The sequence below is a fragment of the Meles meles genome, chromosome Y, assembly GCF_922984935.1.
Source record: "Meles meles chromosome Y, mMelMel3.1 paternal haplotype, whole genome shotgun sequence".
NCBI classification, from domain to species: domain Eukaryota; kingdom Metazoa; phylum Chordata; class Mammalia; order Carnivora; family Mustelidae; genus Meles; species Meles meles.
In genome coordinates, this window is record NC_060088.1 from 1424440 (window position 1) to 1452241 (window position 27802).

A 27802-nucleotide genomic window follows, 5' to 3' on the forward strand; every position below is an offset into this window, starting at 1 on the left:
CGGACCGGTTTCCCAGATGACCCTGGAGCAAACCATTCTCAAGAGTTTTCCCAAAACACTGTCTTCTGATGGTTTGTTTTTATCCTTGTGGATCCCAATAAAATATGGTCTGGACAAACGGTGATCCCTGGGGGAGGTAGTTGGGGAACTTTGGTGGGTGGCGGTCCTCAGGATTGCTGGGGGTGGCCCTGGTCAAAATGCAGAGTCCCCCATCCCACCATCCATTCCTGGAGCCCCACTCTGGATGCATTCTCAGCTTTGTAGGTAGTCCTCCTGTGTTGGGAATTCGGGGAGCCCCTGCCTGTTACCAGGTCACGAGGGGAGCATCGCGTGTCTCCACCCACAATGATGTCAATGAGCCTCTCTCAAAGCTAACTTCCCTCCTACTCATGGGAAGAAACAGCCTAGGGCTCTTCTTTGGCTCTCATTTTCTTGAAGGGGGTGAGGATCTCTCAGATCCTGGGAGGTTCCATGACCTGGACAGAGCTGGGAGGAGGGATGTCTGCAGAGTAGGGTCCCCGGGGCCAACAGCTCCAACACCCTGGGAGCTGCTGAGAAGGATAGTCTCGGCCTCGCCCAGACCTGCTGAACCAGAATCTGCTCCTAAGAGGATTATGGGCTGATACGCGTGCCCTTGAGGGTCTGAGAGGTGTGGAGGCAGAAGTTCTGAGCCTGAGGAATGTGCTCCGCCTGTCCTCATGCAGCTCTGCTGAAAACCTCCTTTCTTTCCCCCCAGGACTGGGGCTGCATGAGAGCCACCTGCCTATCCCAGCAGAATGTCTGTGGTGTTTCCATGGTTTAAGTCTGTTACGGGCTGAACTGTGTCCCCTCAAAATTCAGAGGAGGCAGCCTTAAGCCCACGATCTCAGAATGGGGCTGTGTTTGAAGGTGGGGGTCTTGAGAGATGCGATTACAGTAAAATGAGGTCACTAGGATGGCCCTGATCCCATAGGATGGCAGTCCTTCTAAGAAGAGGGGATGAGGACCGGCTCGGAGGGGTGGTCATGTGAGCACACAGTGTCGACACGCCCAGGAGGGAGGCCTCAGGAGGCATCAGTCTCCACCCTCCAGGACTGGGTGGGAAGACCACAATCTCCCCGAGGAGCTGGAGAGAAATGCAGGCTGTGCGTCACTGTGTCCTCGGAGGTCTAGGACACAGCTTCCGATATTGCCTTGTCTGACGGTCAGCATTTCACGACGGCCGTCTTAGTCCCTTGTGACCAAGTACTTTCCCTTCCCGGGACCGTGCATGTTGTCAGGGTGGAGGGGTTTCATCCAGAGGGGACCTAGGGACACTAGGAACCAGGACAACTGGTTGACCTTGCAGGAGTTGTTCCACTGCCCTGAGCTGCAGGGTCAGAAGGGTAGGGAGGGGCTCCAGGAACCACCGTCTCATCTCCACAGAGGGTCTGCGCTGCTGTCTCTGGACAGAGAGTCCCTCCTGGTGTCCCTGCATGGGCATACAGCTGTGCAGCCTGAGAACCCAGCCCTCTTGCGTAACCCTTGCTGCTGCAGGAAAACAGAAAGCTCGGAAGCGCCCTGAAACTCTTACAGTTGCAGGCACAGCTGTTCAGAGGAAGAACGCAGAGCCCTGCGGCCATGCACCCCCCGCCCACCTGGGCACCCCACCCCGGGCTCCTTGTCACTGTCCGTGCAAACCTAATGCACGCACTGTGAGTTTTCCCTATCCTGGGGAAGAGCTCCGAAAATATGCTCTTTGTACAATAATATATATATATTTAAGAACAACGGAGCCGAGTGAAAGGATTGGCCTGGGGGAAGTCAGGATTGGCTGTCTGGGCATCCCTGCTCCAGGGACGTCCCTGGAGGAGAGGAAGCATCAAGGAAGGGAACGGGTCCTACAAACGGGAGCCTTGGGGAGGCAAGTGTTGGGCGGCAACTGACCCCAAAGGCTGCTTTCAATTAGCCCCGCAACTGGAGGAAATCAGTCAAATTGTACGTGAAGAAACAACGCATATATTCCTGGACGGGAGGCAGATACAGTGGAGAGTCAGGATTTCTGTGGTTGCAGGGGGAGCTCGGGCGGGGCTCGTGTGGAGGTCGGTCGTGGCCGCGCGGGCAGTGGGGACCCTGACGCATTGGTGTGCCGTGATGATTCTTCCAAGCACGGTCCTGCTGTTTGAGGACTCCGTGGTCATGTGGAGTCGAGGGTCCATGCCTTAGCTGAGAAATTCAGGGCATGCGGAGGGCACTAGGGAGCGGTGGGAGTCTCGTGGGGGCCGGTGGGGGTTGGAGCTCTGAGTTTGGTTCCTGGCTCCTGGAGACGACCATCTTCCTCCAATGGCTACTCAAAGACCCCAAATAGCTTGTTTTTTTGGTGGAGGGAGGGGGCTGTTGTGTATAACACTGACCATCAGCCTCCCCACCAGCATGAGCCGCCATACGCCCACATCCCCGGGATCCCAGCGGGGTCACCAGCATCACAACCCCAGGACACGTGATGCTACTCTCTCCCCGGGTCCCGGATCCAGCACATGTAGGTTTGATTATTAGTCTCCGACCTTGCTGAGCCAAAGGAGAAAACAGATGAGAAACAAGTCTTGGGACATGAGCCGGGTCATGTGCTCCGAGTGGAAAATAATGCCGATGGCCTCGTGAGCACCGTCCCTCCCTGGGTGTCTCTCTGGGAGCGGCCTCCTCAGCCCAAGTGACCTCCCCGCCCAGCTAGGATCTGAACTGCATGGGGACCCTTGCCCGGTCTTGGCCACAGCCCCCAGAGAGCGCTGGGTGCCTGGCCAGTTCCCCCTGCTTTGCAGGAGTGGACGTTCCCTCCACGGGCGCCTGAGGCTGGCCAGAGTCCACAGCTGATGCAAGAGGTCCCGGGGACCCTCCCCTCCATGCTTGCATGAGTTCTGCTCACACATCAGCCCTGGCAGGGCAAACCCCACATTTCCAGATGTGGCTGCCTCATGCCCCGTCCTCCTTTCTACCCCCCGGAGCTCGGGACACACGGGCATCTGGGCCAAGGTGCTGCTGGGCAGGGAGGGGGCACAGATCTGGGAGGTTTGTAAGGCAGCGAGGGGGCTCCCTGGCCATTAATGCACGCAGAGGTGGCTGGGAGGGATCCTACATTCCATGCACGGGGTTCCCGCCCTCTGGGCACAGGCATTGGGAGAGCCGGGTCAGCGGTTGGGCTGGGCAATCCGCGCAGATAACACAGAGGCCTTTGCTTATCTGGGACAACAGGCATGGTCGAGGCCTTGGGAGCAGCTTGCTGGGCGCCGGGTTATTGTTGGGGTGCCTGGAACCCACAGCAGGGCCATGGTCATTCCTGAACATCAGCGCCTGTGCCAGGGGATTGCGCGCGGGAGCCGCACGGAAGGGGGTGTGCGTCCCCAGCTGCCCTGCAAGGGGGTTGATGCGCAGCCCCGTGCATCCATCCTGGACGAAGGCGGCCAGAGAGAGCCCCGGGGGCAGCAGATGGGGCCAGGCTGTCCCTGCATGAGCAACAGGCAGCGGCTGCAGCGAAGGGGACCCTGGTCAGGCGGACGTGGGCGCGGGGGGACCGGCGCCTCTCACAGTGGGAAGCGGCTCCGTTCGATTGGCTCTGGACGGGGGCACGTCCCCCGGGGCCTCCCCTGTGGACTGCGGGGCCTGCTGCTGGGTGCACCCCAGCCTCCAGGCCCCTCAGAGGCGTGTGCTTGGCCACCAAACCTTGCTGCATGGGGAGGCCACCAAGTTGAACCAGCGAAAAAGCACAAATAGGATCTTAGCTCCTGCCCAGATTCCAGATGTCCTTCACCATTTCCCAGCAAGCCAGAAAGCCTCAGAACTGTCTGAGCTCCGGAGGAGGGCCGGGTTCAGAGCGCTTTGCAAAGGCTTGCGGGGGGCGGGGGAAGGTCCTGGGGAGCCAGGGGTTGGCGTGTGGCCGGGCCGGCGTCGCACACCCGTGTGTCTGAGCGCAGAAAGGAAAGACCCCAGAATTCTGCCCATGCGTGTCCCGGGAACCCAGGAATGGAGATCGGGAGCAGCTCCTGGGGACGTCTTGCCAAATTCCTGCAGTGACGGGACTGGGCAGAGGTTAGGGAAGTCTTTGCTGTCAGGCCTAGTTTGCAAAGCGAAAGTAACACCCGAGCGAGCCAGCGAGAGAGATGTGTCGCTCGGCAGGGGGCGGCTTCGGCTCCGGGTTAAATAGCAGAAAACAGCTGGTTTTGTGTCGCTTTCACAGTCAGAGCAGGGACGTGTCCCAAACGGTGGCTTCGGCTTGGGGAGCAGAGGGACAAGCAGGGTGCAGCTGGCTAGTCCCGATGGCAGTTTCAGGCCATGTTAGAGCTCTTTGTGCGGATTTGGTTGGCTTGTGTGTGGGCTGAGCTAACCGCCTTTGTTCCCCATTCGGCTGGCCGGAGGGACAATGTGCATTTCTCTCCCTGGAGGGGAGGGAACTAACCTTGTCTCAGATATGCTGCTGTCTGACTACCCGGGTGTTTCGTTCTCGGGAGTCTCGCAAGTCTCGTACGTCAACCGCACCTTTGAAAGAGCTCCCCATCACCTCCTCCGGGAAGACCTCCGGGTGTGCTCACGTAAGAAGTGCATTGCCCGCTGCCTCTCTTTTCTCCCTTTCGGGGTGCTCACGCTCCCGTCCCCCTGAAGCAGTGGGAAGCAGGGCTGACCGGGCTCCCTGGCGCCCGCCCAGTGCCCAGCGGTGTTTGCAGAGTGTACGGGTGCTCGGCGTGTTGGAAACACGCCCGTGGTCTGCTCGGGAGCTGGAAGGAGTTGAGATCCTGGGAGGATGCTGTCCTCCTTGAAGACAGCAACAGCATCACGATCTCCAGAAGATGCGTCTTGGGTGAAGGGCATCAGCTTCTGGGAAAGACAAGATACTCCTTTGACAACCCCACGGGGAGGTGGAGACTCTCTGACTGTCCCTGAGCTCTCGCCGTGGACTGACGTCTGCGCCGAGGCCCCGTCTGATTACCGTGGACGCACGGGGCAACGGGAACCGCCTGCAGCCAGGAGCCCGGGCCCCTGACGCCTCCCGTCCACGCCACTTACGCCCTCTGTGTCCCCCACAGGTCAGCGTGACTTCGACTTGGCCGATGCTCTTGACGACCCCGGTGAGTGACCGTATTTCTTGGGGGCTTTGCTTCTGCAGCAGCTTGGCGGTTGCTGGGGGGTCTGGGGGCCCTTCCCCAGCGGGTTTTGTATCGGCCTCCGTCGACGGGGCTGCTCGCTTTCCCCGGAAAGGGGGCATGGGGTTGGAGAGACCCCCACGTCCTGTCTACACCACCTGTGAGCCCACCTGCCCGTTCTTGCTGCCAGAAAGCTGACTCTTCGGCTCCTGGACCGTGCACGAGGGTCTGGATTCGGGTCTAGCTGAGCGGCAGGGGTGTGCCAAAGTGGGGACTCTGTTTCCCCCATGAGGCTGCGCTGGGGTCCTCAGGCTTTACTGCTCCTGGTCGGCACCACTGGGAGGTCAGGGTAGCCCCAGTGTGGATGGTTGCAACCCCCGTTGAGGGTATTGGGTGGCATCCTCCAAAGGTCAGTCTGAGCGGCAGGCACGAGGGGATGGAAAACTCGGAGAAGGGACACGGGGCTGTGGGAAGCAGCGGGGCTGTGGGAAGCAGCCCGGCTGCCGCTCACGGCAAACAGCGCTGGCGGAGAACCCTGCCATTCCCATCCTGGGGAGATGCTCACGACAAGGACCCGCAGGGACTCCAATGTCCCCACGTGCGTGCTCGTGGACAGCCGTGCACGGGAACAGCAGAGCCATTCACAGTTGCTGGAAGGTGTGTGGTCACAGTGCATGCACGGAGGGAATCTGGTGCAGCCCTGGAAAGGGAGGACGGTTGGTACCTGCCGGCCAGTGGATGGACCGTGAGGAGACGTGATGTGAACTGCAGGAGGGAGTTCGAGCAAGTGGTCTCATCTGCTTGGAAGCAGGCCGGCCACGGTGCACCGCGGCGGTCCTGTCTGTGCTTGCTCAGCCCTGTCCATCCTCCCTCCTCTGAGCTCCCGTCCCCCCCGTCTGCCCACGCAGACCCCACGCCCAGGCTCACCCAGACTGTGCTCTGCACCCCCGAGCACAGCCCGCCCGATGTCCACATCCCCAAAGGCTGGCCTTGTGGTCGTGCCATCGCCTGGGGAGCTGTGTGCATCCGCGTTACACCCTCCTGGACACGTGGACACTCAGCGTTTGTTGAATGAATAAAGACACACATGAAAGGAAGAGACAGAGCAGTGTTGTGGGAGCAGAAAGTGTCTCTGTCTGCCTGTCTTTGCCTCCCCTGCCTCGGGCTGCCAGACGGCCACCTTCTTGGTGAAAGGTGGCCACGGGCCCTGGAGGCTCTCGGCTAAGGCGGCCTTTGTGCAAAGCATCTGTCCCTCACCTCCGCAAGGGCTTTGCTCTAAGTCGTGTGCTTATGAGCCGAGCGGACCTCCTCAGATTTCCTCACACCCACCGCAGCCTGCACAGCCCCCGGGGAAGATGGGGAGGTCCGGACCCTACGCGGCATTCTTCCTGCCCCCCTTTCCCGAAATACACATATTCGAAACCTGTTCCCTGCCTTCATTTGTTCATCTTTTGTGAGGGTGTGCACGGCTCCTTGTGGGGCCGCGGCACATTCTCCAGGCTCACCGGGTTCGCTTCCCCTCTTTGTCCGCAGAGCCCACCAAGAAGCCCAGCTCAGGTGAGTCGGAACGCGCGGCATCCACATGTCTCCACGAGGCCGCCGGCCGGCAGGAGCGGCACGGGTCGTCGGTCCGACCCGCGTATCTGACCGCTGCTCGGGGCGCCGGTCTGGAAAGTTCTGCCATAAGAAAGAAGGATCGTGTGTGGTAGCTGGGACCTTTGGGGGTGGGGGCTGACTGATCCCGACGTGGGCAGAGGGACCCAGTCTTGTGTATCGACGCTGCCTCCGTAATACACACAGGATGTGTATCGGACGTTTTTTATCATATGATACGCGATTCGATAGCACAGGTCACGTGCGATATCCATTCTTAAATTATGTATAAAATAAATGATATGGAAAAAATAATGATACATTATACATAAAATAAATGATATATATAAATGATATAAAATAAATGATACATTATACATAAAATAAATGATATATATAAATGATACAAAATAAATGATGATAAATCATATATAAAATAAATGATATATATAAATGATACAAAATAAATTATGATACATTATACATAAAATAAATGATATATATAAATGATACAAAATAGTGATAAGTTATCATAAAATAAATGATATATATAAATGATACAAAATAAATAGTGATAAGTTATATATAAAATTAATGATATATATAAATGATACAAAATAGTGATAAGTTATATATAAAATAAAAGATATATATAAATGATACAAAATAATGATAAATCATATATAAAATAAATGATATATAAAAATAATACAAAATAAATAGTGATAAGTTATATATAAAATAAATGATATATATAAATGATACAAAATAAATAATGACAAATTATACATAAAATAAATGATGTAAAATAATGATAAATTTTACATAAAATAATATAAAATAACGATAAATTATACATAAAATAAATGATATATAAATGATATACAATAAATAATGATACATTATACATAAAATAAATGATATATAATATATATAAAATGATAAATGATATATGAAATACATGATAAATTATACATAAAATAAATGATATATAAATGATAAACAAAAAATAATGATACATTATATATAAAATAAATTATATATAATATATATAAAATGATAAATGGTATATGAAATAAATGATAAATTATATATAACATAAATGATACATAAATGATATACCGTATAATAAAATAAAATATAGAATTATAACTACTCTGTACCACACATAGAGCACACATACCATAAATGATAGACAGCACATAGATTATTAAATTATATATGATGGGCACCTGGGAGCCTGAGTCAGTTAACCTTCGACTCTTGGTTTTGGCTCAGGTCATGATCTCAAGGTTGTGGGGTCGAGCCCCTCATTGGGCTCGACACTCAGGGTGGAGACGGCTTCAGATTCTTTTCTGTCGCCTTCCTTCTCCCTCCCCCTTGGCTCCTCCCCTGCCTGCTCTTTCTCTCTCTCTCTCTAAAATAAATAAACAAATAAAGTCCTTTAAAACAAGAAAATAAATTGTACATAAAATAACTAATATATTTATGTACCATATAATGAAATGTACTAAATAATTATACATATTATGGAGTATATAATGTAGTTTATATGACATACATGCAAATTAAGTAATGTATTTGTATAATGTAATAATATATCTGTAATTATATATAATATGTGTCATGTAGCATATATCATATAAATAAAGCAAACAATATAGTTAAATGATATAGCATGGAATTGTATATTATAACTACATATATGATACACAGTATATATTATATGTATCATATACATTATTAAATCAAGTATAAAATAAATAATATATTTACTATATTCATATAACATAAATTTAAGATACACTTGTATATTATATATAATATAGCACATATCATAATATCCTATATATTACATATAAGTAAATACTATAGTTAAAATTAAAGAAAAAGAGAGATAACCAACAACCAGGAGAAGACTATACTTAGTAAGAAAGCATTGACATCAATTTAAAAATACACCAGGAGAATTTCTCTGCCTTTTTTGGCTTTTTTTTTGGTGGCACGCTGATCCTTATCATAAAGCCTGCACCTTTCAGCAAGCTGGAACTCTGACACCGTGTTCGCCACGGAAGCTAGCTTCTAGGAACAGTGTGTGTGTGTGTGTGTGTGTGTGTGTGGTGTGTGTGTATGTGTGTGTACACACGCCCTTGTGTGTTTTCCCTTTAAGTTGTAGTTTTCAGATTTCATGTCTGTCGACTCAGTCATGTCCAGTGGGTTCGTGACCATCTGTGACACCGTGAGCAGCAAATGTGAATAAGACAGAAAATCGATATTTGCACAACGTCCCTGTTGTATAGGTCACTCGTGACAGGAGGCTATTTCTCTGTGCTGAAAATGCAATGTCGTTTTCCCCGCAGATCTCTACCCAAGGCCAAAACCGCCATACCACCCGCAGCCCGGGATGCCGGACAACAGTGGAAGTAAGCGTTCAGCCCTCGGGCTCCCTCCCAGCCTGGTTCCGTGAAGCCTGCCTTGTCTTAAGGGGGATGGGGGTCATCAGGCTGCTTTTGGAATAAGGAGCAGCTCACTCTGCAGGAAACAGAGTTGCATTCCTAAGCGGGAGGGGGCCGGAAGGTCGAACCATTTTATTTCCCCTTGTTCTGAGCTCTGGAAAATACCGCATGCTCAGACGCTCGTGTATGTTCTTGTGATGGATTTTTAGTTGTGCTGAGGACAAGTTCCTTTCCCACTTGTTTGCAGAGCTCCAAATTATGTCCTGTTCAAAAAAGGCCCCCTGTGTGCACTGTGCATTACAAGTCATTGACCCTCCGTGTCTCCTTGGCTTCAAAAACCCGGCGGACCCAGTTCTCATAGATTTCCTAAAAATAAATAAGTAGATAAAATAAAAGGAAACATTGTCAGTAAAATCCTTAGTGATCCAGTAATGCCAAAAACCTAAAACCTGCCCAGAGTTTGAACGAATTGTGATCCTTATTTTATGTCCCTTTGTCATCTTTGTCTGAGGAGAGCCTTGTTGTATTTTAAGTAATTTCATGATGAATTCAAGAACTCGTACTTGGCAATAAGATATATCTACCTGGGAACTCCCTTCCTATCTCCCCATCTCCCCATCAGAGTTAAACATGATACTGAATTTTATATAGAGTGATTCCCTCACTTTGCTTCATTTTGGTTTCTGCCAAATGTGTATACCTAAGCGACATATTTTTTGTGATGATTTCCCTCTGACCACCTTCAGACATTGTGGCCTCCCTGACTTCCCATCTCTCCAACGACCAGTCTGTTCTCTGTGTCTAGGACCTTCTCATTGCTTTGATTTTCTTTTTGTTTAAATTCCACATATAGTGAGATGTATGGTCTTTGCCTTGTTCTGTCTGATTTATTTCACTCAGCATAATGCACTCAGGTTCTAGCCATATTGTCACAAGTAGCAGGATTTCCTTCTTTTTGTGGCCAAGTAATAGTTCATTTTATCTATATCTGTATCTGTTGTGATATATACATTACTTTGCGAAATATATATTACATACGGATACCATAGTTCTATATCTGTATATGTTACAATATATATTACATTGCAGTGTACATATTACATATAGATACACTGTATCTCTATCTGTATATGGTAATATATACATTACATTGCAATATACATATTTCACATAGATGCAATGTATCTCCATCTGTATGTGTGGTAATAGATACATTGCAATATACATATTATACATAGATAAAATATATCTCTATCTGTATATGTGGTAATAGATACATTATATTGTAGTATACATATTACACATATATATAATATATCTCTATCTGTATATGTGGTAATAGATACATTACATTGTAATATACATATTACACATATATATAATATATCTCTATCTGTATATGTGGTAATAGATACATTGCATAGCAATATACATATTACATATGGATACAATGTACCTCTATCTATATATGGTAATATATATATTACATTGCAATATACACATTACATATAGATACAATGTATCTCTATATATGGTAATACACATGTTACATTGCAATATACATAGTACAAATAGACACAATATATCTCTCTGTATATGTGGTAATAGATACATTACATTGCAATATACATATTACATATAGATACACTGTATCCCTATCTGTATATAGTAATATATACATTACATTGCAATATACATATTTCACATAGATACAATGTATCTCTATATGTTATGTGTGGTAACAGATAATTGCAATATACATATTACATATAGATACAATATATCTCTATCTGTATATGTGGTAATAGATACATTACATTGTAATATACATATTACACATAGATATAATATATCTTTATCTGTATATGTGGTAATAGATACATTACATTGGAATATACATATTACATATGGATACAATGTATCTCTATCTATATATGGTAAGGTACATATTACATTGCAATACACACATTACATATAGATACAATGTATCTCTATATATGGTAATAGATATGTTACATTGCAATATACATAGTACAAATAGACACAATATATCTCTATCTCTATATGTGGTCATGGACACGTTACATAGCAATATACATATTACATATAGATACAATGTATCTCTATCTGTATATGTGGTAATGGATACATTATATTGCAGTATGCATGTTACATATAGATACCATGTAATCTGTATGTTACATTGTAATATATATATTCTCTTTTATACATATTACATATAGATACAATATATCTCTATATATACTTTACATTGAAACCTATATTACATTCTCTTTATCTACTTTTCCATCAGTGGACATTGGAGGTGCTTCCATCTGTTGGTATTGTGAATAGTGCTTCAGGGAACATGGGGGTGCAGATACCTTTTCAAGACAGTAATTGTTTCCTGTAGATAAACACTCAGTACTGGAATTACTGGATCTTGGGGTATTTCTACTTTTAATATTTTGAAGGAACCTCCATGCTGTTTTCCAGTGGCTGCACCAGCTGGCATTCCCACCAAAAGTGCAGGAGGGCTCCCCTTTCTCCACATCCTCGCCAACAGCTGTCGTTTCTTGTGTTTTTCATAGTAGCCAACAGGTGTTATATAATCTCCAGTTTTTATTACGTTTGCACAGTCTAGCTCAGAAGCAGACAGTTGTGTAGCACAGGATGATTTAGGAAAGAGGGCCGTCTGTTACTTCTGCAGGGATGGGCACATTTTTGGCCAGGGGTCTGGACAAGAAACCCAGACACAGACCCCGGGGAGGGTGGGAGGCTGAGGTGTGACCAGAGGCAGGGTGGCAGCTCAGGGACCAAATTATGTCTCCGTACCTGAGAGAGGTCAGAGCCAGAGAACAGCGGGAAAGGAGCACGCCACACAAGCAGGCCCGGGGCGACCGGCTGTTCTCCTGGATAATAGCTAGTTCACTCTCAACGTCCTGCAGTATTTATAAAAATAAGATCTAGATGGACGACAAATCCAAGTATGCAAAGAAACACTTTACAAGTGTTGGGAAAATAGACGATGTGTCTTATGAGCTCAGGGTGCAAAGGATCCTTAGCTGAGCTACAAAACAACACCTACGCGTCCATCAGTGGCATGGCGTGGGAGGCGGACCCCGGAGCCCAGCGTCTCAACGCACAGCATCCACGTGCATCACCGTGAAGACGGCTCGCCAACGTGAGCAGCGCAGTTAAAAATACTGAACTGCATGTCGGAAGGCTGCTCAGAGAGTAGATCCAAAATGTTCTCCCCACAAGAAAAAAATATTCTGTAGCTGGTGTCTGTGGTGATGGGTGTTAACCAGATTCTGAAATGCGGAGAAATACCCCCTTGTCATGTTGTTTCCCTGAAACTAGTATAATCTTGTACGTCGATTATACCTCAGTAATACATGTATGATTTATAGCACATATGTGTTATAATATAAAATTATAGAGATATAGGTACCTCGCATGCAATATACATTCTTAAATTATATGAAATCAGTAACATATTTATATGCCATGTAACAAAAGACAATGTATAATTATATATATTGGAGAGCATATGTAATATGGCGTATGTAATATACATGTAAAGCAAATAATACATAATTTATATATTTATATATAATAATATACAACATATAATATATACTTGTATATATTTATATAATATGATTTATATAAAATATATATAATTTATATATAATTTTATATAATAATTTATATAAGTTATATATTATATGTGTTATATATATAAATTTATATATAACATATATAAGATATAATAGGCAATTATATATAATATTAATATAATATAATTATATATCATTGTACATATATAACACATAATATGTATTATACGTAGCACATACATTACTAAATTATATATAAAATAAATGGTATATTACATAATAAAATTTAGTACATGTTATTTAATAACACGTATGTATTACATTGTATGGTATTTGATACACTATTTGATACGTCATATATATGCGATGTATGAGTGATATATATCTACGATATATGATATATCAATAAATAATAGAGTTAAAATAAAAGAAATGGAGAGAGATAACCAACAACCAGGAGAAGACTATACTTAGTAAGAAAGCACTGACATCAATTTAAAAATACACCCGGAGAATTTCTCTGCCTTTTTTGACCATTTTTTTTTGGTGGCACGCTGATCCTTATCATAAAGCCAGCACCTGTCGGCAACCTGGAACTCTGACACCGTCTTCGCCATGGAGGCTAGCTTCTAGGAACAGTGTGTGTGTGTGTGTGTGTGTGTGTGTGTGTGTGTGTGTGTGTGTACACGCACCCTTGTGTGCTTTTCCCTTTAAGTTGTAGTTTTCAGATTTCACGTCTATCGACTCAGTCGTGTGCAGTGGGTCCGTGGCCATCTGTGACACCGTGAGCAGCAAATGTGAATAAGACAGAAAATCGATACTTGCACAACGTCCCTGTTGATAGGCCGCTCGTGACAGGCGGCTGTTTCTCTGGGCTGAAAATGCAAAATACATATTATGTATCATTATGTATAATGTCGTTTTCCCTGCAGATCTCTACCCAAGGCCGAAACCGCCGTACCACCCGCAGCCCGGGATGCCGGACGATAGTGGAAGTAAGCGTTCTCAGCCCTCGGGCTCCCTTCCAGCCTGGTTCTGTGGAGCCTGCCTTGTCTTTACGGCCGTGGTCGTGGGGTGGGGGGTCATCAGGCTGCTTTGGGAATAAGGAGCAACTCGCTCTGCAGGAAACGGAGTCACGGTCCACAGTGGGAGGGGGCCGAAGGTCAAACCGACATCATTCCTTTTATTTCCCCTTGCTCTGAGCTCTGGAAAATACCACGTACTCAGATGATCTTGTATGTTCTCATGATGGTTTTAGGGATGCTGAGGACAAGTTCCTTTCCCGCTCGTTTGCAGGGCTCCAAATTATCTCCTGCTCATAAATCCCACCTGCGTGCACCGTGCATTACAAGTCACTGACCCTCCGTGTCTCCTTGGCCTCAAAACCCTGGTAGACACAGTTCCCATAGATTTCCTAAAAATAAATAAGAGATAAAACAGAAGGAAACATTGTCAGTAAAGTCCTTGGTGATCCAATGGCACCCAAATCCTAAAACCCGACCGCGTAGAACCATGTGAGCCTGGGCTACGTCAAGGGTGTCCAGAAGCGTTCTTCACATCCCGTGCTACTCTCCCACAGACATCTACCCAAGGCCGAGGCCACACCCACGCCCCCAGCCTGGCGGTTCTGACGGCGGCGGAGGTAAGTGTATTAATCCCGGATACAGAAACGTTGGGAATGGATGCACCATCCATATGGACCCACTTGAAATTCCGTCCTCCATGGTGAACTGACGATGGTTTTCGAACGCCCAGCAGCTGCTTGACTAGTCGTCCACTCCCATGTTGGGGACAGAAGACCCAGCCCCCTACATCTCCCCATCAGAGTGCACACGCTCAACTCCGTCAGCTGGAGTGGTCTACACAGTCCCCCCGTACCCTCCCCAAATCCCTGGCCGTGACATTCTGTCTCCTCCATGGTGTTCATGGGGGTCATGATGGACACTGGTCTCATCTCACGGATGTTTCTGGACACGCCCACTTGAAGCAAAATTAATGGGAAATCGTGAGCTCTCCAGAGCCTCGTGACAGCCTCTTGAAGATGCCGCCATGTCTGGTGGCTGGCCCTTATTGGATGGCAGGACCGGTTTCCAGAAACGCCTTTCCCAAGGGTCCCCACATATCTGGGCAGGCATCCCTGATGGAGCGATTCTTGTTGAGAGAAATTGGACATTTTTATCCAACCCTGCTGGTCATGGACATCTGGGCTTCTCTATGGGGGTTTCTAAGAGACAGGACAGAGACCAACTATGGTCTTATTAATACAGGGAAGGGGAAAGAGATGTAGGGTGACTACAGATGGTCTCCCAAACCCTGAGTAGGATCCCTTGGAGGTCATCTGGGCTCCAAGTAGCTCAGTCCTATACACACGCCCTGGGAGGGCAGGGGGCATTAGAACTCTGTGGGGAGAGAAGGTTGTTTGGAGAGATGGGCGGGTCATGCATACAGATTTTGCTAAAGGATGCTTAAGGCATCGTAAACCTCTCTACATGCATCTCTGGGGCCATGTCTTGGCTCTTGGGGACAAAGCATGCAGGTTTCAGCCATCTGGGAGCAGTGAACAGGTGGATGCCTTCTGTGGGGTTTGCCAAGCAGGTAGATGTCTTCCATGCTGTTTTCCAAGCAGGTGGATGCCTTCTGTAGAGTTTCTCAAGAAGGTGGATGCCTTCTTTTGGGTTTTCCTTCTATGGGGTTTGCCAAGCAGGTAGATGCCTTCTGTTGGGTTTTCCAAGCAGGTGGACGCCTTCTGTAGGGCTTTCCAAGCAGATGAACTCCTTCTGTGGGGTTTGCCAAGCAGGTAGATGCCTTCTGTGGGGTTTTCCAAGAAGGTGGATGCCTTCTGTAGGGTTTTCCAAGCAGGTGGACACTTTCTGTAGGGTTTTCCATTGCGTGCACATTTTCCAGCACTGCACTTAGCTGTGCACATTTCCATGGCATTAGCTGTGCACATTTCCATGGCATTAGCAAGTGGCCAGCTCAGATGTGGGGGCTGGAGTCTCCACTGGGACCTGTGTCCCTGTGGGTGCGCAGGAGGCAGCTGGGAGGTGGACAGGCTGTGGCTTGCGGCCAGAGCCATTAGGCAAGATACACAGTTTCCTATGTGGACGGTGGTCCCTGGCCACAGGAACTGGTACTGCCTTCTGACACCCCCTTAGCACCCCGCCACCCTAGGGCAACTCACATCCTGCAGCTGGGCTCTGCAGATTAGTTGGCCCCCACCTCTCAAGGCCCCCGAGGTTTCTTCTGATTGCAAACACAGACGTCCCCGCAACAGCCCCAGTGGACAGGTCAGGCCGCCTCACCAGCCTCCATATATCAGCATCCCCAGGAAAAGGTCAGGACGTTTGGTGCCTGCAGAATGTTCACAAAGGGAATCACTGAACCCGAAAGGGACCTTTGGGGACTCGCGTGCACATTCCATTTCTTTCTATTTTGACCAAAAAATCCCTCACCATACTCTTGTTTCCCCAAAATAGTACCGGATCTCACAGGGTAAGGGCTCAGCCCAAGGACACTGGCCCTGGTTGAGATGATACTTGGCAAGTGCAGGTTGAGCTTCTGAACATCTGGCTGTACATTGGGGGTTCCCAAGACCCTCTCTCTGGGTTCTGTTAATTTGGTAGAGCGGCTTGCACAGGTGCTCGTTTACCGTATGGGATTTGATGAAGGATATGCACAAGCTGTAGGGTTAACAGGCTCATGGGGGTGAGGTCTGGAGGGGTCCGGACGGGAGCTCGTGTCCCCATGGAGCGACGGGGGAAGCATCCCCCCTTCAGCATGACCTTGACTCTCACTGAAACCAGTCCTTTTGGGTGTTAGGCAGGCTTCAATCACGTTAGCACGATTGATGATTGATTAAATCGTGGGTGATTGGGATTAACTCATCCTGTAGCGTCTTTCCCATCCCCAGAGGTCACACATGACTTGACTGCAATTTGTGACCTGCTCATCACACGTACCGTGTATGGTTCTTGGCACGGGGGTGCGGCAGTCACCAAGCGGCACGGTTGGGGGGCAGGAACTAATCGATGGGACAGTGTGGGAGCTCTGGGTTCCCAGCCAGGGTGGAGGTGGTCTTATCACAGGGTCTGAGACAGGAATGGAAGCCTGCATTCAGTGCAGAGGGCATGTGCAAAGGCCGTGGGGTCTGGGGTTCTGAGAGGTGATGGATCACTGTCTTCCTCTGCATGCTGTACCTCTCTTCAGCTCTCAGATCATAAGGAGACCATCCATGCACTTACCCTCCCTAGGCTGCTGGACCACCTGTACGCTCATCCCATAGGAAGGATGTCATCCCACCTGGAGGGCATTGGGGACACCTGTAGTTTGGTCCCAGTGTCCCGGCATCATGGAAGGGGTCGGCCCCACTCTCCATAAGCTGCCCGTGGGCTGGGGTTGACTGAGCGCTGTCTGCACGGGGTATGAGTGATGGTCTGTGTTTCACTCCACAGGTTACTTCGGCAACACCGACCGGGATGATGGCCGCTACCCGCCCAGACCCAAACCGCCCGCAGGTAGGCCTATGACTTCTCTCACTAGGCTGGGGCATGTCGGGGAGGCCTGGGTGCAGAGCTGGCCCCGAGCAGAAGACGAGGTGCACAGGGCGTCCGTATCCCGTGCCTCATCGGACGGCGTGCTCCATGCACCTGTCCCTTCTGGTGGTTGGTGCTGTGGGTGACGCTGGCCACAGGGCCAATTGCACTCCTAAGTGTTGGTCGTGTCTGTGTACACGTGTGTGCGTGTGCATGTCTGTGTGTACCCACGTGTGCGTTCCTTTATAGTCTGCACACAGTTGTGCACGTGCCTTTCTGCCGACACGTCGGTCCATATGGGTATCCTGCAAGGCGTACGGGTTCACAGACGCGTAGCTCTCCAAGGGTCTCCACATTCACGTACAATCTCTTCATAGACATTTACAAACGCACCTGTCGGTACACATGTGTCTGTGCAAATTTACTTACATTGTATCTTTTATATACATTGATAGAAACATCTTTGCCTGCGTATGTCTCTCTCTGTATATTCACTTAGGTATACATCCCTTATATGTGCGTGTACAAAACTACGTGTCTCCATATTCATGTACGGAAACCCTTATCGACATTTGCGTATGCGCCTGTCTGTATATGTGCGTCTCTCTAGATTCACTTACGCACGTATCTGTTATATACACTTATAGAAACTTCTGTGTACATGTTTCCATATATCTTTTTTTTAACATTTTATATATTTATTTGACACAGAGAGAGAGATCACAAGTAGGCAGAGAGGCAGGCAGAGAGAGAGAGGGAAGCAGGCTCCCCGCCGAGCAGAGAGCCCGATGCGGGACTCGATCCCAGGACCCTGAGATCATGACCTGAGCTGAAGGCAGAGGCTTAACCCACTGAGCCACCCAGGCGCCCCATATATCTTATATATACATATGCCTCTATCTACAATTATATAAAGACGTTTGTATACATACGTCCGTATATATGTTCACTGATGCATATATCCGTTGTATATGAAAATGCATATTTATGTCTTTATATTCACATGTAGATCCCTTTATAGACTTTTCCAAATGCATCTGTGTGTACACGTCTCTGCACATTGTGGCTTATGCATGCATCCCTGAGTCACGTGCACAGAAACATCTTTGTACGCACATGTCTCGCTCTATCTGCTCTTAGGAATGTATCCTTTATATATGCATGTAAATATTCATGTATGGATCGCTTTATAGACATTACATATGGTCTTTTACATATATTATATATTTTATAAATATATTTTATATATTTCTATATATCTTTTCTTTAAGATTTTATGTATTTATTTGACAGAGAGATCACAAGTAGGCATAGAGGCAGGCAGACAGATAGAGGGAAGCAGGCTCCCCGCTGAGCAGAGAGCCCGATGCGGGACTCGATCCCAGGACCCTGAGATCATGACCTGAGCTGAAGGCAGAGGCTTTAACCCACGGAGCCACCCAGGTGCCCTGATTGTACTTCTGCATATGCACGTGGGGATATGTATCTTCATGGGTATTCATATACTTTGACACGTACGTGTGCATATTTTCACGTGTGTTCCTCTGATTATCGGTGCATTCTACGTACCTAAATACACCTTTATGGTGTGTATGTGTGTGGAGAGTCACGTTCCCAGCTCTATGCTGGTGCACAGCATATACGTACACAAGTGTATGTAAATGTTTAGTGGGACGTTCTCTCTACCACGGGACTGGGGACACCTGCCGAGACGTTTTCATACGTAAACCGCAGCGCAGACGGTCAGGATGGAGCCCTCTGCAGGCCCGGGCTCCAGACTGGACTGCGTGAGGCTCTGTGTCAGCTTCACGGGGTTTCTCCTCTGTTCCGTCACACGTGACGCGTTTCGGAAGACATGAGGACTCGGCCCCGATACCTGGCCAGGGGGCACCTGTGTGGTCTGGACGCGCGGGGTATGTGTGCCCCTTCTCTCTGCCATGCTCAGCACTGAGAACAAACGGCTTTGTCTTCGAGGTTGTGATGGTTGCGACCAGCCGACCGTAAAAATGCCTGGCCCCTAAGAAAGGTCGTGCGTGATGGGGTTTGCCTGCCCATCTGCCCATGCCATACAGGTGCTCCTGCGTCAGAATGACCAGTCCTGCTCGGATCTCTCTGCAGGAGAAGGACACCCCTGCATTCCCATAAGGCTCTCAGGGTTCATGTGTGCTCTCTGAAGGCACCAAGCTTGCCATGGGGCTCTGTCTTGACTTGAGTTGTCCTTCCAGAAAGCTGTGCCTTGAGGAAGGCAGCCTTGGACATGCCTTGGTGGTCCCCACTCTTTGCCACCCTGTGGGGCTCTCTTTGGGCTTTGGGACCATCACCAGGAACCCTGTGGTTCCCAGTAGAGCATCCCTGACGCGAACCTTCTCTCCTGCAGGAGGCGGAGGGAGCTACTACCCCAGCAGCGACGGGTCGGGAAACGCGCACGGTACGCCCGGTCCCTGGCCCCCGGTGCGTGGTGGGGTGGGGGTCGTCTTTGCAGGGCTCCCGCTTGCATGACCATCTCAGCCTCGTCCTGGCAGTTTGGGCATTGGTGCTCGTGGGTGCTGGTGTCCGGGGTTCGGAGCCCTCTCCAAGCTGACCCTCTGATTTAGCCGCGTCCTGCTGTCCAGGGGCCCCAGCGTCCGGGTAGCAGGAAACAGAGCGACAGGCAACGGCACTCACTGGGGGGACAACATTCAACACATCAGGGACTTTTTGTACGCGGCGGACTTACCCCCAACTCAAAACAGTTCATGGGGGCAGACGCTGCCAAAAAGGAAAAGTCCGCAGGAGCGATCCGTGGGTTCTTGTCTGCACTGAGCTGTTTGCCATCAGATCGGCAGATCTCGGAGCCCTCGGACGCTCCCTGCTTCCATCAGGGAAGACCGAGAACCAAACGTCATCGCTGGGAAAATGAAATGCTACGGATTGATTTCTTTTTTATTTGAGATACCACGGACACATAACACTGTATCCAATCTAGGTGTACACCATAGCGATTCGACATTGATTCTATGTCGCGGCTCTAAGTCTGGGGAACCTCTGTCTGCGCACATAGTTACAAATTTCATTTTTTGTGTCTATCGCTACACATGGTTACAAATTTTATTTTTTGTGTCCATCACCACACATAGTTACAAATTTCATTTTTTGTGGGTCCGTGGGCACACACAGTTACAAATTTTATTTTTGTTTAATTTTTAAAATATTTATTTGAGAGAAAACAAGAGGGCACAAGCAAGGTACGCAGCAGAGGGAGAAGCAGGCTCCCCGCGGAGCAAGGAGCCTGATGCGGGACTCGCTCCCGGGACCCTGAGATCATGACCTGAGCTGAAGGCAGACGCTTAACCCACTGAGAAACCCAGGTGCCCTGCAAATTTTATTTTTTTACTGCAAAAGGAGAATCTTAAAGATTGACTCCCTTAGCAACTGTTTTTAAATGTAGGGTATGGGATTGTTAACCAAGGTCCCCAGGCTCTCCGTGATGTCCCAGAGTTCGGGAACACATATTTATGTGACATCCTATTTTCCAGAGTAAGGGTGAAGCATGTTTCTCAAACAGCCTGCTTTAAGGGGCATATCACTGTCACCCTATGGTACCTTGTTACCCTTAAAGACCCCACCTCCAAGCACAGTCCCGTCCTGAGGTCCCGGGGAGCAAGGCGATCAACATATGAATTTTGGGGAGGGGGACATGGCTCAACCCGTAACCCCCATCATGCATTGGAAAGAGGCAGTCCATCGAATGACCCGTCAGTGTTGAAACGGCACCTGCAAAAACACTCCCGCTTCCAAGTTAACAAAGTTGGCATCAAGCATTTGTCATTTGATACCTGTGTTGAGAAATGGGTCTCCAGACGTGAGAAGAAGGTGCCAGAAATCTTTCTGTTTCACTGGCCGGGATGACTATGGCCTGTCCCCATGGCACGCCCCGGGCTGGCCTCATGGAAAACGTGTTTGCACGGGAGCTCAGGTCAGCCCTGGCCTTGGGGCGCGAGTATGGTGCTTGCCCTTTGCCACAGGCTCTAGAGGGCATCTGGGGAAGCCATGCGTCCTGCAGGCTGACCTCAGCGGCTGCTTCCTGTGTGTCAGTGGCCACCCCGTGGTGACTGCGCTCCTTCTTTGCACGGGGAGGCTGGCCTGGAAGTCTCTGCTTGTGCTGGTTTTCTGAGCGGTGTCCCCAAATTTTCTGGAGGGTTCTCTTCCGTTTCACGTGCTCTTTCTGTCCTGCAGGAGGAGGGCGCTCTAGACCCAACTCTTACGGAAACAATTATGGTAAAGGAATGATTTCTTATGAGCTGTGTGCGGAGAAACTGTCCTTGAGGAGAACTAACACCCCGTCTGGGCGCTGGCGGGAAGCTTCTGCTATTGTCTGCCGCGTGGAAATGAACGGACCCGCTGGGTCTGGTTTGCGTCCACACCTTTGCATGCCCTGAAACCTTACTTTCTTGCCAGGAAGTAAGTAAGCCGTGCTTGCAACTGAAATATGTGTGTGTGCACACGTGCATTCGTGTTCCCCTGTGCGTGAACATGTGTGTGCAAGCGTGTGCCAATGTGTGCGCGTCTGTGTGAGCACGTGTGTATGCGTGTGGCTTGTAGGTGCCTGCAGGTGTGTTCGCATGTGGTCTGCCTGCGTGGAGGTGTGCAGGCCCACAGGGTTGGAGGAGTCCGCGTGGGTGGTGCCCTGTGCATGAGTGGCGGCCGGCGTGTACGCATCCGTTCGGGTGCGCACGAGCATGGCTGTGGCTGCGCGCACGTGCGCGGTGCGCCTGCAAATGTGTGCGCATATCCCGTGCCCCCCGGCAGTGAAAGCTGCATTGCCTCGTCCCTACCTTGCCCCGTGGCACTCCTCACCTTGGATGTAGCCTCGGCCAACCCCTCCCGAGGCTGTGTCCGCCCCCTCCTCTGGGAGAAGGTAAGCTCCCTGCGAGCACGCAGAGATCTCCATCCGCGGCGCTTCCCGCTGCTTCTAGCTACCTGCGCAGCCTCTCCAGGCGCCCAGCGGCGGAAACTCTGCTGGGCAAACCCGTGACCATGTGCCTTCCCCTTGACAGGCGGAGACGGATACTCGACCTACGGGAACCCACAGGGTAATGGCTCCTTGCAGCCCCGTCTTTTATAAAAACATGCTCTGGGCAGGTCCACGGGGTTTTCATGGACCAGTAGTTCTTCGGTTGGGAAATGCCTGAGCAACACGGTCTTCCTCTCTGGGCGGCGCAGCTCCCTGGGGACTCAGAGAAGGAGGGAGGAGGGTAGGTCTTGGGCTGGAGGATGCCTCAAGGCTCCGAGCGCAGAGTGGGGCTCGTGGACCTGTCCAGGTGCCACCGAAGGCTCCCGGGACTTTGAGCAAGCGCACAAACAGGAAACCAAGAAGGGGAATGGAAAGGAGGCGTGGACATTCCGCCCTTAGGTAGCACCCTAGAAATGCACTGCCCGCCCCAGAGCAGGTCCGACAAGGCAGGGGTGGAGGCCAGAAGGCCCACGCTGGTCACGCCTTGCTTGCAGAATGCACCCTCTTAGCCATCCAACAGCTGAATGCGCTCTCCCCAATGCCGGGCTTCTGTGCATCATTGATGCTCCGGGAGAAGGACACATGGACGCGCTTTCCAGCCCCCGCGCCCCGGTGCGCATGCACGGCCTTGGGGTAGCTCCTTGCTGCCTGGCTGTGCTGGTGTTGGGAGGACATCCATCCCTTCCGTTCTCGTCTCGGACCCGAGCTGGGGCTCTGGAGGGGCAAAGCCCAAGACAGAAATCAAGGGGGCGCGCAGTTGCATGGAACATACGGGGTCCTGAGTCCAGACAGGGGAGCGATGCCAAACTGCGGTGGCGAGGGGCAAGCTGTCCTTCCTGCAGGCGGCAGTGTCCAAGCCAAGGTCAGGTGGAAGCCACATAGGCAACCCAACAGCCGTCCAGCTGCTTGACCCGCTCTGATACAGACGCAGGTCGCTCTCGCCCACGGAAGCAGTGATTTCCTTTCTCAGAAGCCCGGACTTTTGTCAGGCCAGGTCCCGGGGCAGAAACACCAAACTGTAGGCTGTAAGCCTGCGTCGCAGGAGTCAGGTTTGGTGCGTGCCTCTGGCGAGAGTTTGTGTGAGGCCCCGTGTGTGTTGAATATTTATTTTGGTTTTTTTTTTTTTCACAAGAGTATAAGCATTGTACTTTGAACAAGGTACAAATGCACCCATTCAACAAATCCACAAAAAAGCAATCGAATGAGTCGTATTTCCAATGCTCTGACTTGAACGTCCGGAAGGGGAAAGACGCCATCCATAATCTCCAAATGGGGTAAAAGCAGATTCCTTTCCCCGGACTTCTTGTTCTTTCTTTGTCTTTATTTTTTTAAAAAAGATTTTATTTTTCTATTTGACAGACAGAGATGACAAGTAGACAGAGAGGCAGGCAGAGAGAGAAAGAGGAGGAAGCAGGCTCCCCACTAAGCAGGGAACCCAATGCGGGGCTCGATCCCAGAACCCTGAGATCATGACTGAGCCAAAGGCAGAGGCTTAACCCACTGAGCCACCCAGGCGCCCCTCTTTGTCTTTATTTTTAATGTTATATTTCCCTCCCCTCCACCCCCTCCCCATGCATTTAAGGTTGGGAAGACCAGAGCTGAGATTATGGGATAATTTGCAATGCTCGCCGTGCTCGCCGCCCTCGCTGGCCCTGTGTTTCCTGAGCCCCTCTTTGGTGTCTCCATCCCGCAGGTAACACGGTAGCGAAAATCGTGTCTCCCGTCGTGTCCGTGCTGGTGGTCACGCTGGTGGGTGCCGCGGCCGGTTACTGCCAACGCAACCGAATGAGGAACTGTTTGAGGACAAACGGCAAGTTTCGGGCTGTGTACAGACAGCTCCTGGAGCCTGTCGCTGGGCTGGGTTCTTTCTGGGTTCGCCCCATAGAGCGGCGTCGGCTGAGGACGTGGTGTCAAGTTGGGTCTTCGCGGGGGGAATGCTTTTCCTTTTATTTGTTTTTTTTTTTTTTTTTTAAGCAGCTTCGGGGTCAGCCAGAGTGGGCGTTTCTGCCAGTCACTGACATAGACTGAAATGTTATCGGGGTTGCCATCAGCTGGGCTCACACTGGTTCTGTTGGTCCTAAGGGACTCGGGAAACGGTTCCGTTGAACCCGCGGTGTTTGTCTTCCTCTCCAAAAACGAAAGTCTGGAGGGATAGACTTGGAAGGCTTTCTGTTGAATTCCTGTGAATTTTCCCCCCCGGGAAATGGGTGGGGGCCGCTGTGGCTTTCTAGTTCAGGATTTTGTGTGTGTGGGGGGGGGGGGGGGCGTCCAGGACCTTAGGTTTGGAGAATCACGACTCCTTGGAGGACGAAGGTGGCAGGTTCTGGGCTGAGGACCCGTCTGCAGGGAGGGTCCAGGGACAGAGAGGGGGCTGTAGGGGACAGATGTGAGCTGAGGGAGTGTTTGAGGTGTGGTCCCCACAGCAGGCAGCCAGGGAGGACTCCGTGTGGGGTGTGTGGGGTGCACTCACTCCGCTTCCTTCGTGTGCCTAATGAAGCCTGCAGAAGGGTGTTTCAGGTAGGCTTGCAAAATCCCAAAACCTGCCCGGGGCCTCCCTCTGCTGGCGGACAGGCAGTACTGACCAAATCCAGACACTGGGTTGCTCGGGTCTACACCCCACCCGCTTCCCACTCCCCACCCTACCTGCCCCCCGAAAAGCTTGAGGGGAAACTGAGCCTCTGAAAAGCCCCACGGATGTCTGGGCAGTCGTGGATCATCACAGACGCACAACGTGACTTTGGATCCCTCCTTCCACACGGATACGCGGGCATTTCGGAACCCGTCAGTGTAGACTGGAATTGGATTGTTTTTTGTTTTTTGTTTTTTTGCAGCAGCAGCTGGAGGGTGTTTTTGTTTGTTTGTTTTGGTTTGGTTTGGTTTGTTTGTTTTGTGTTGTTTTTAAGTATGGATCACGGCCTTCCTGTGTATCTGAGAAGATGCTTTTTTGTTTGTTTTTTCTTGTTTTGTTTTGTTTTTCCCGTCTGGACGCTCTTTTTGTTTCTTTGGAGACGAGAAACACATCCCGACTAGTTTTTCAGTAACTCTTTTTTTTTTTTTTTAAGACTTTATTTATTTGCTTGAGAGAGTACAAGAGAGAGCCAGCCGGAGCGGGGAGACGGGCAGAGGGAGAGGGAGAAGCAGGCTCCCTGCCAAGCAAGGAGCCTCGTAAGATGTGGGACTCAATCCCAGGACCTTGAGATGATGAGTTGATGGTTCACTGACTGAGCCCCCAGACGTCCCGTTCAGTACCTCCTCTTCAGGGATGACGTCCCTGGGTCCCGTGCACACCATGTTTGCCTGCCCGTCTGCTAAAGCTAGGGCCCTTAGACACCAGGCAGGCACACCTACTGTCACAGGACGAGGGGACCCTCCGAAGATGGGCAGGATTCACCCTGGGACTACCTGGTCTTGCCAGTTGCCAGGCCTGCAAACCGTCTAGCACGTATGACCCATGGTGGTTCCATCTAGGCTTTCGTCCAAGACATGGGTATGGGGAAGAGTCTCAGCATTGCAGCGAGTGTGGCTCTATCCCCTCACACCGACTTTGCCCAGCTGTGCTGTTGGGTCCAAGAGGTCCCCTGTCAGCTAAAGGATGGCTGACATCTATCTTGGCAAGTTGGAAGGGGATGAGTTGCAGTGCACAACCTGTGGAACTGGACGTGTGCAACAGCCGCAGTTTGACGCTGCCACACCTTCTGGGGTCACACTTCCGGGGCCACATACAGGGCGACAGGCGGACTGTTTGAGTGTGACGCTTTGGTTTTATTTGCTCGACTGCAAGTAATAAAAGCTCCCGCTTCCGAGGTTCTGAAGGTTCGTGGAGCCCCATCCATAAAGGGGGGCTTGTGCAAAAATTAGCTGTGACCCAAAAAGACATAGTTGGTCCGTTCACCCTCCGTATGACATGCTGGTTCCCGTCTTCCCTTCCAGAACCAGCACACGTGTGAGGGTTTGGAGACCCAGCGGCCGATTGGAGAGACGCTCGGTGTAGACAGGAATGCCGTTGGCCGCTCCTGGGACGCTTCCTTTCGTCGTCGACATCACCTGCCGCCCTGACGTGGACTCGGTTTGGCCCAGAAAGCATCCCCAGTCCGCTGGATACGGTGCATTCATGAGCATGACTGGGTTCCTCCTCGGGTCAAACGAAGATGATTCCTCCCTCTAATGGTTCGATCACACATGTGGATAGATGCTGACTCTGACTTGCGTTCCGAGTGCTACCTCAGGGTGCAGGACGTGCATGTGGGGGACCCATGTGTGTCTCCTGAGCACAGTGTGGGGGGTCCCAGGACATGGGTGCTGTCTTCTGGGGTATCAGGAACACCACTAGGGGTGGGGGGATGGTTTCCAGGAAGCTCTGGGGGGAAGCTTGGCCTAGGCTGAGTCTCCACCGGTGCCCGTGGGTCTGGCTCTTGTGGGATGCGGGATTCTCACCCCTGGGGACAGCTTCGACCAGCCCTCCCTCCCCTGCCTGTAACCTGCACACGCCGATCCTGGGTTTCGGGATTGTGCGTGCACAGTCACTCGAGGGCAAGCCATCTCGGGGGCGGGAGGCGGGGGCAAGGCTGGAGGAAGTGGCCTGGGGATGCTTTTCCTTTTGTTATGAAATCTTAAGGTCTCGGGATTTCTGGGAAAACAGGGGACGGCGATTGTGACTCTCTTGACTGTCCTCTCGTATCAGTGTCCATCTGATGCCCTATAGGTTTCTGTCCTTTGCATGACGCCATCCTTTTTCTTTGTGTATGCTTTTTTTTTTAAGACCCATAATAGGAAACCTTAAATGTTCAAGCATCTGAAATGCAGACTAGCTGTTTGCTTCTATTTACTAACATATTGGGGGAAAGGAAAAAGGACAGTTGGGGCTTATGGGTATAGTTTCCTTCAACTTAGGTACATGCTTAGAGCACTTTTGGGCTTTGCCCTAAATATCAGAATAAAAACAATTAAAGCCATCTGCAATTCGTGGATAGGACCCAGAAAAGTCCTAAATACGCAGGCTTTGCACTCGCCGTTGTGGATTGGGAGCTAGGTCTCCATCGAGGGGGTGCCGAATGCAGAAAGCCCTAAAGAGAGCTTTCCAGAAGCCAAAAGGAATTTGCAGCCAAGAATCTGGGTGTGGGGTCTCACATCCGGGTTTCATGGGTGACCAGAGCCGTTTCAAGACGGCAGCCCGAAATTCCTCCCGGGACGGGAATGTCCTCGCGCGCTAGGTTTCCTGGATGTGAGTTTCGGGGTTGGGTTTCTCGTGACGGGGGTTGAAGACGTGTGTGAATGCGTGTGGGTGTGCACGGACACACGCGTTTGCACCTTTGTAATCAGACCGACGCGCCACGGAAGCATTTATAAGGACGTACATCCATTTTTTTTTTCCTGTGCCTGTCATACATACATTTTCATCACTCTAAATAAACGTCAAAGAAAAACAAAACACCCCGGTTGGCTTGCCGCGTTCTTGCTTTCTGTAATTCCCACCCACAAAGAGGGGACAGCGCAGGGCAGGTGCACGACTCACAAA

The 27802-nt window shown here is 50.0% G+C and overlaps 1 protein-coding gene across 8 annotated transcripts in view; it reads left to right on the top strand.

The window, feature by feature from the left end:
* Positions 1–27717, top strand: part of LOC123935904 (glycoprotein Xg-like) — a 31629-nt gene extending 3912 nt beyond the window's left edge. The window contains exons 1-12 of one of the 8 annotated variants that reach the window (XM_045996735.1): positions 4164–4541; positions 5034–5075; positions 6624–6647; positions 9044–9106; positions 13695–13757; positions 14342–14404; positions 17214–17276; positions 19672–19722; positions 21510–21551; positions 22331–22366; positions 23981–24097; positions 26218–27717. In XM_045996735.1, the coding sequence (XP_045852691.1) occupies positions 4373–4541; positions 5034–5075; positions 6624–6647; positions 9044–9106; positions 13695–13757; positions 14342–14404; positions 17214–17276; positions 19672–19722; positions 21510–21551; positions 22331–22366; positions 23981–24097; positions 26218–26234 (750 nt within the window). In that variant the 5' untranslated portion in view covers positions 4164–4372 and the 3' untranslated portion in view covers positions 26235–27717. Of the gene's footprint in view, positions 1–4157; positions 4542–5033; positions 5076–5117; positions 5748–6623; positions 6648–9043; positions 9107–13694; positions 13758–14341; positions 14405–17213; positions 17277–19671; positions 19723–21509; positions 21552–22330; positions 22367–23980; positions 24098–26217 lie in introns of those variants that run through there. The other 7 variants (XM_045996743.1, XM_045996738.1, XM_045996737.1 and 4 more) reach the window with 7 other exon arrangements.
* Positions 27718–27802: the final 85 nt, after the last annotated feature.